Here is an 8314-nt window from a genome sequence, read left to right on the forward strand (position 1 = left end):
CCCCCGCCCCCCCCCCCCGCCGATGGTCGCCGCAGTGCGGTCCGGGATGCGCATCAGAATGGAGGAAATGGCGAGCCTCGACGTCAACGTCCCATGGAGCTTGATCAACCGCATCAAAGCAGAGTGCGGCAGCGACTGCACGGTGTTCGACGCCATTGTCGCGCTTATCTGGCAGTGCCGCACCCGCGCGGTCATCTCCGACCCCTACGCGCCCGCGCCCCTCGTCTTCACGAGCAACATTCGAGGGCTCGTGGGCGCCAAGCGCGGCTACTACGGCAACTGCCTGATGGGGCAGACGGTCCAAGCGAGGAGCGGCGCGGTGGCGAGCGGCGACGTCAAGGACCTGGTAAAGCTCATCAGGGTTGCCAAGGAGGACATACTCATGAACGGCGGGGGGGGCGCCGATGGGGGTGGGGCGCATCGGCGAGGGACCGGAGCGCGCCCGCCCCCGCGCAGGCTCCCCCGCCGAGCTACTCCAAGTACAACACGCTGGCTGTGACGAGCTGGAGGAACATTGGGTTCGACGCGGTGGACTTCGGGCGTGAGAGTCCAGCGCGGGTGATGCCACCGATGTGCAAGCCGGAGCAGACGGCGGTGAACCTCTGCATTTTGTGTCCGCCGTGCAAGGGGAAGGACGGTGTCAAAGTCGTGTCCCAGTGCGTCAAGCCGGAGCACGCCGATGTCTTCGTTCAGGAGTTGGCCGCCCCGGGTATATAGTGGTGGTATACATGCAACCGTACCGTACGTACATCGGAGCACGTATGCAGATGCACCCATGCATACAATGATGATCGATGCACGCAGGCACGCAGGCACGCAGAATAAATCTCGTGAATAAAAACGATTCTTCCACTTCCTTTTTGCAAGAACAGAACTTTCATTGGCGAAGCACAGTGATTACTCAACTATGCTGGCTATCTCCATAGCGAGCGACCCATAGAGGCGAGAGTATGTCTCGCCAATTCACGTGCCTACTAAACTTTTTTTTCAAAAAAACTTCCGATCTATTCATCAAACATCATGGCATTGCAAAAACACCACAAATAATAAAAATTACATCCAAATTCGTAGACTATCTAGCGACAACTACAATCGCTGAAGCAAGTCGAAGGTGCGCCACTGTCATCGCCCCTACCTCATTGGAGCCGGGCAAATCTTATTGTACTAGACAGTCGGAAAGTCGTCGTGCTAAGACCCCATAAGACCAGTGCACCAGAACAACAACCGCCATCGATGAAGAGGAACATAGATCGAAAAGATCTAACCTGTAGATTGATACATCCATTTTACATCATGTTTTTCTACTGTTATTTATGATGTTTTTATGCATAATAATGATTTTTGGAGGAATTTTAATGTCTTTTCTCTCATAATTTGCAAGGTACACACAAAGAGGGAAAATTCCGACAGCTGGAAATCTGGACCTGGAAAAGCTACGTTAGGCTACGTACACTGCACAACTCAAAACAAGCTGAAACTTCATGAAGAATTTTTATGGAATATATGAAGAATGTTGAAGCAAATAAGTACCAGAGAGGGGCCACCAGGTGTGCACAACCCACGTGGGCGCGCCAGGGAGCCCGGGCACGCCCTGGTGGGTTGTGCTCACCCAGGCCCACCTCCGGTGCTCATCTTCTGGTATATAAGTCATTTTGAAGTAGAAAAAAATAAGGAGATGACTTTCGGGACGGAGCGCCGCCGTCTCAAGGCGGAACTTGGGCAGGAGCAGTTTTGCCCTCCGGCGGAGCGATTCCGCCGGGAACTTCCCTCTCGGAGGGGGAAATCATCGTCCTCATCATCACCAACAACTCTCCCATCTTGGGGAGGGCAATCTCCATCAACATCTTCAACAGCATCATCTCATCTCAAACCCTAGTTCATTTCTTGTGTTCAATCTTGTTACGGAACTATAGATTGATGCTTCTGGGTGACTAGTAGTGTTGATTACATCTTGTAGTTGATTACTATATGGTTTATTTGGTGAAAGATTATATGTTCAGATCCATTATGCTATTTAATACCCCTCTAATCTTGAGCATCATTTGTGAGTAGTTACTTTTGTTCTTGAGGTCACGAGAGAAACCATGTTGCAAGTAATCATGTGAACTTGATATGTGCTCGATATTTTGATAGTATGTATGTTGTGATTCCTTTAGTGGTGTCACGTGAACGTCGACTGCATGACACTTCACCATATTTGGGCCTAAATGAATGCATTGTGGAGTAGCAATTAGATGATGGGTTGCGAGAGTGACAGAAGCTTAAACTCCGGTTTATGCGCTATTCTGCAAGGGACCAATTGGATCCGAAAGTTTAATGCTATGACTAGAATTTATTTTTAATACTTTTCTCGTAGTTGCAGATGCTTGCGGAAGCAAGGCAGAACTGGGCCTAGGGCAGTTGGGGCTACAGTCCCAGGCGTGGCCCAACTAACACCTATAACCAGAGTAATTGTTTTTTGAATTTTAGACATATAGGAAGCCCAGCCCCAAGCATGCCGTACAGGCCCAGCCCCATGTGTGCAGCCCAACGAGCTCTCCAGCTCACGTACATAGGCTACATGCCTAAAAAAACGTACACATGCTAAAAAACGATTTTGTAGAATCGCTGGATCTCGTCCGCACAGAAAACCGTAGCTCAAAGCGTAGACGCCACTTACTTTCAACCCTCATCAACTAGATGGAAAGTGCGGCTTGCCACACCCCGCACCCGGCACCCTGGCGGGTGCGGTCATATCCAACCCAGCGACCATCCAACACAGTAGGTTACGCTTCAAATCTGATAGATTGACATCATACCAAAAGCAATGAAGAATTGCAGCACATAATAACTAATTTACAATGCAGTGACATTATATCCAACTTGGTAGAACGCGATTCATATTCGATTCAGGTTGTTACATGAATAGCAAAGCACGATGGTAGCACCACCCAGTCCACTACTGGTTACACAATATATATTCCACTGATTGAAGGAAATATAGTCCATTCATTCCATCATTAGAATTTCTCGAAGATATAGGAGGAACTAAGCACTAATAACAGTAATGGTTTGGTTAATTACATCACTTTGAGCATGTCATAGAAATGATGTCGGTGATGATGTAGTATATGCGGCTACACATCAAGTATATTTGTTGTTGAGTTGTTGAGGTGCTCACAACCCAACTAAAAATGATGTCGTGAGTTGGGGCTTGGACCATCAATGTGGTTATGGTGATGCTGTCCACAGCGCTGCCATGAAGTACCTGATCCACAAAATAAAAAGAACCAGTTCCTTGGATTAGGATAGAAACATGAGCACAAGAAAAAATAGAACTTAATAAGTATCTGATCATAATTTCAAAACCATCATCATCCCTAGAAGTAGAAAAGGTCGGAGAGGTCACCTATGTATAAAAATTTGGCAAGTTAAAGGTTTCAGGCCTAAATAAGCATCACCTAATCGTTGATATTTCGAAAAAAATTGCATCTTACATTAATTAAACATCATAGTAAAGCAAAAGGTCACATATGACACAGTCTGATGTATGGAAATCATGTAAGAATCACTAGAGTACTTCACAGCAGAAAGTAGTGGCATCACGGATTCAAAAAAGAGCACATTTTCTTAGTCCAAATGAATCCATTGGTGAGATAGGAAGAAAGCAGAGGAGCATTGCATCTAGGAGACAGTGCTAACAACCCAGTGAAATAAATCATGTTTAATGCACAAGCAGTATTTGGTTCGGCTGCAATCTACTCGTATGATTTCTGTACTATTCTCATGTTACCCAAAGAAAGAAGGGGAGGGATTAGAAGAGACTCAAGTCGTGCTGTCTCCGGTATGCAGAGAGAGAGAGAGAGAGCAGCCTGAGCGGAGGGCGCAGGTCGCCTACGTGACGGAAGATGAGCAAGGGAAGATGGAGGGAGCCGCCGCCGTCGGGGCTCCGGCAGGACTGGATGGAGAGGAGGGCAACGAAGGAGTAGGAGAGTTACCTATCAAGTGCTTTCTCTGAATAAAAACCACTATTGTGTTTTCTGCATCATATTGTACGGCACTGAACCAAACAACTGGAATTAACAATGTAATGAGCCATTGCCCTTTTAGTAAGGTAAATATCATCCCTATGACTATAACCAGTAGCAGGCACCAAAGTAAACATCTATGAAGGACTGTACACACACTAAGAAAGGCACTAAGAAATTGCTAATACAAAAACCAAAATACTGATCCGACCTCGATCTCTAATTACAATTGCAGCACACATTTGACAATATATTTCTACCAAGGATTATCTTTGTTTTACATAATAAAGTAATTCTAAACTTGGAATGTGTCGATACATCACCATCTATTTTTGTTATGCCAGTACAACGGTTCTGAATCCGTTCGACAACAAACAATACCTAAAATGCATCAAACCTAAGTAAAATAAATGGGGGAGGGGTGCTGCCTGAACACCGAGGAAACCTGCAGCAAACCGAACCACTGCCGGCTGGAAAGGTGAGGCAGAATCAACACCAAGATCTGTACCTGCAAAACAAATTAGGCAGCACACAAACAATAAATCAAGTTTTGATCCCCTGTCACGTGCTAAAACTTTCTAAGATAGTAGGAACATCTATTTATTGGTGCACCAAATCACTACTAAAAAATCCTGAATAACCGATGGTTCAACCATGTGCAAGTACCTAAGAGTAGGCTGCTTTATCATGGAAGGAGGCATTTCACTGGTAGACATGGCAGGAGCAGCCTGATTTTAGTCGAAGAACACCTGAGATAGGACACGGTAACAACAATAAAAGAGGGAACAAATTAGCCACAGCGTACTTGTACTTCCATACACCTACAAAAAGAACACATGAATAAGGTCCGGGAACTATACTCTAAATAATTCTATAGCTGCACGAAAACTTCCAGGAGAAAATTTTGAACCCAAGCACAATGCAAGCAGCAGGACTACTGTGGGGAGTTTGGGCTGTCAAGTGGGGAGCTAGCAAGAAGTGTACGCATCTAGATAAGCCCGGTGGCGAACGGGATACAGTCAAACACCATAAATGGTAAAATGGGTACTGTGATAAACCTACACATCCACTACAAAAATGACAGCAAAGCTAGATAAATCTGTGCATAAACTGATAATGCTTGACATAGTAAGAGATACATGTGTAGCCTGACAGTATATACAGCAGGGCTCACAGAATATTGAAATTACAAATGAATTGTTAATTTTAGCCTTTTAATTGGAAATATTGAAAGAAAGAAAATCTCCAAAGACACCCTTTTCGGCAGTGTTCACATGCATAGAATAACAAAAATAACAATATTAACAGTCTATAGATACTGCACTAACCAACAATACTCCAATTAAGCTAATAATGTATCTGTTTGACCAGATCATGAAGCAGAGAATAAAAGAATTGTATGCACTAATGTATACCTCTAATTAACCACTACATGGCACTTATACATTTCTGCATAAATCATGCATCCATCCGCGACTTCAAATGAACCTTAACTGCCATAGTATCTAAATAGCTTCAATATCATTGAAACAATATCTTCCATCACTTAAACTGCCCAAAGGTGAAAGCCATTTATTTCAGGATAAAAAGGAGTATGAATCGACGAAATCATCATAATAATCCAGTTCACTTGGGACATACCTGCAGTTTCAGAGAACAATGAAGCAGTCAAATATAAATAACAAATCTCAAATTACTGAAACATCAGTTTCACATGATAATCCAGTGAATCTAGGTATATATAAATAGTACAAGTAAACTGAAAAATATATCTCAAAAAGAAACAAGCTCACCAGATCTGGGGCATCAATGTACAAATAAACTGAAGAATATATGTTAAAAAGAAACTGAAGAATATATCTCAAAATAGAAAAGGAAGGTAATAAAGAGAAATTTCTCTGGACATATTTTCATGTACTCACCTCTCCTTCATCAAGTCCTACATGAGCACGCAATCGCTTCCTAGAATTAATAGCTTTCCTGTAAATGATGAGGCACCCACTACGCAGAGCGACCTGAATATCCCATCTTGATAGATACCTGCAATAGAAGAGTTCCGACTTGTTATGTACGAGACAGGGATATCATATTGTAATGCACTGCATCCATTTACAACCCCGCTAGTTCAGTGTGGCGACTGGTGAGGCCAACAATAACACTGCTGCTACAAGCTGAAACCATGTCCTGAATTTCATATATCAACTGACACGTCTTTCAACAGTTATAAAACATGTTGATCACCCTTTATATTTGATTTTTTTGTCAGTTTCTTTTTACTTATTTAGTTACACTTTGCTCAACTTCATACAATAACCATGGTAGGTTGCACCGATTATCCCAAAAAAGACACGGTTATGTAGCGGTGCTCTGGACTCTGGAGATTTCTACCAAGATTGAAGACAATATATCAGCAATTTGGCATAGTTTAGGAGCATATAGAGTATTACATAGGGAATCTGCTGCTACAAAAGCCAACATCTTAGCCTCCAGGACATGGGCAACCACCTTGCCTGCACTGAAGTGCCCAACGCTTCTCTGCACCTGCACCACCATGGATCGCACCAAGAAATCAGTGACATAGCACAAGCTTTTCAGACCGTACAAGTACCAGATGGTGCTGCAGCTCAATGCTCGTCGAATTGGGTGGAGTTTGTAGGATACCTTCTTCTTGACAGGGAAGCCTCCGCCCAATTCGACACAGCGGCACAAATTCACACAGCAGCACCTGCACATGACCGCATCCAGGCATCAGATCCAAAAAATCACCTTTATCTCTCACCAGATCCACCTACTTATCCAACAACACCAGTCTAAAGGGGCACACCAAAGCACCAAAGCATCTCCAGCGGTACTCCTAACTATCATATGACTACTCATCCAACAACATCAATCAAAAGGGGCACACCAAAGCATCTCTAGAGTTACTCCTAATTATCGTATGACCTCAAGACTATACCTCTCCTTGACAACAAATGCATACTTCAGAAAAAATGCTTCTAGATCTAAAGCTCCCCTGGACAGCAAACTAACAAAATAAGATAGCTCCAAAGAGCCCCTTCCTTGGAACCTAGCTAGAGCAGTAAAGAAATAAGAATCAACAACTCCTGTACAAAAACATAGCCTTCCTGCATGCAAAAAGGAACAAACCCACCAGGGTTCCTACCAATGTCCAGCCAAGAATAAAAGGCATATGTCCACACCCCACTAAAAACAAGCACAAATTCTTTTGTCCCTTACCAGAATCAAGACAAAAAAGAAAAGAGTACAAAAAACACATGGCCATACATGTATACATCCAACCTAGAATAGAAGAATAGTGAAAATAAGGAGGAGAAGGGTTGAACCACTGATCCGTGAAGGCCAGATAGAAGGATGCACTGGTGACAATGGAAGATATCTTCAGCAAATGGAATCCACTACAGGTTGAGTAACAACTGGAATTTGATACATGAGCACTTCCTGCAAAATTGAAGAACAACACACATGAGAAGACAAAAGTAAAGCCAGATCTGCCTCTCCATGAACACCAAAAGAAATCCATCTGGTTTTCTATTCCACGCCCAAGCGACCTGAAATCTCTAGCTTTAGGAGGAGAAGGGGGGAGAGGGACCTGTAGGTCTAGTAGGCGCGGTAGGAGGGTGATGCAGTGCAGGAGGGCCCGGACGGTGTCGGAGAGGACCAACCAGCGGCGCAGGTGCAGCGCCGGCGTCCATGGCGACCAGGATGCTAGGTTTATCCCGGGCTCGAGCTCGCCACGGCCGCTGGCGCGCTCACCAACGTGTCCACGCGCCCGAGCTAGCTCGAGATCCATCGCGCTCACCATCGAGCCGCCGCGCCTGGCCCCGGCGGGCGGGACGGCCGGGCGGGCGAGCGGCTGGGAAGGGGAGAGGAGAGGAGGCGGCTAGGGTTCTACGGGAGCTGATAAAAGTTTATACCCAAAAGTGAAAGGACTAAAACGCCCTTGGGGGGCACCGATTTTACACGCGGTGGCACGGCCAGCCTGTGCATTCGGTTTTTTTGGTTTGATTCGGTTCGGTTTATACGGTTTTTGGTTTATACGGTTTTTATACTTCGGTTTATACGGTTTTATATGGAGATATGGTTCGGTTTCGGTTGTAACCGTTTGCTTTCGGTTTGGTTCCGGTAATAACCAAATTAACCAAAGTTGTCGCGAATTTTTGAATGGACAACAAATATTTTTTGTCACATGATTTGGTCTGTGCATGTAGCCATGTACGTAAGACTTTTCTTGTAAGAAATGCCTACGTAGATTAGATCATTATTAGATGGCAGTGGCACACATCATT

At 44.6% G+C, this 8314-nt stretch overlaps 1 protein-coding gene and 1 long non-coding RNA gene across 5 annotated transcripts; one reads left to right on the plus strand and one right to left on the minus strand.

Moving 5' to 3' along the window:
• Positions 1 to 16: 16 nt before the first annotated feature.
• On the plus strand, positions 17 to 717 carry LOC125526443 (acyl transferase 15-like; the record flags this gene model as incomplete). The annotated part of the gene is made up of 2 exons (XM_048691148.1): positions 17 to 405; positions 444 to 717. Coding segments are annotated over 2 exons (663 nt in total), but the record flags the coding sequence as incomplete, so codon positions are not given.
• Positions 718 to 2831: 2114 nt separating this feature from the next.
• LOC125526444 lies at positions 2832 to 7861 on the minus strand. Of its 4 annotated transcripts, none has more exons than XR_007291678.1 (8): positions 7618 to 7861; positions 7352 to 7466; positions 6669 to 6732; positions 6455 to 6548; positions 5930 to 6047; positions 5423 to 5558; positions 4674 to 4756; positions 2832 to 4515 (listed from the first exon to the last, which is right to left on the minus strand). It is a non-coding gene; the product is annotated as an uncharacterized LOC125526444 (long non-coding RNA). The 4 variants fall into 4 exon arrangements; XR_007291680.1 differs by having other exon boundaries at positions 4674 to 4828; XR_007291677.1 differs by having other exon boundaries at positions 5423 to 5648.
• Between the last annotated feature and the right edge of the window lie 453 nt (positions 7862 to 8314).

This window comes from Triticum urartu, unplaced genomic scaffold (genome assembly GCF_003073215.2).
Source record: "Triticum urartu cultivar G1812 unplaced genomic scaffold, Tu2.1 TuUngrouped_contig_10138, whole genome shotgun sequence".
Classification (NCBI taxonomy): Eukaryota; Viridiplantae; Streptophyta; class Magnoliopsida; order Poales; family Poaceae; genus Triticum; species Triticum urartu.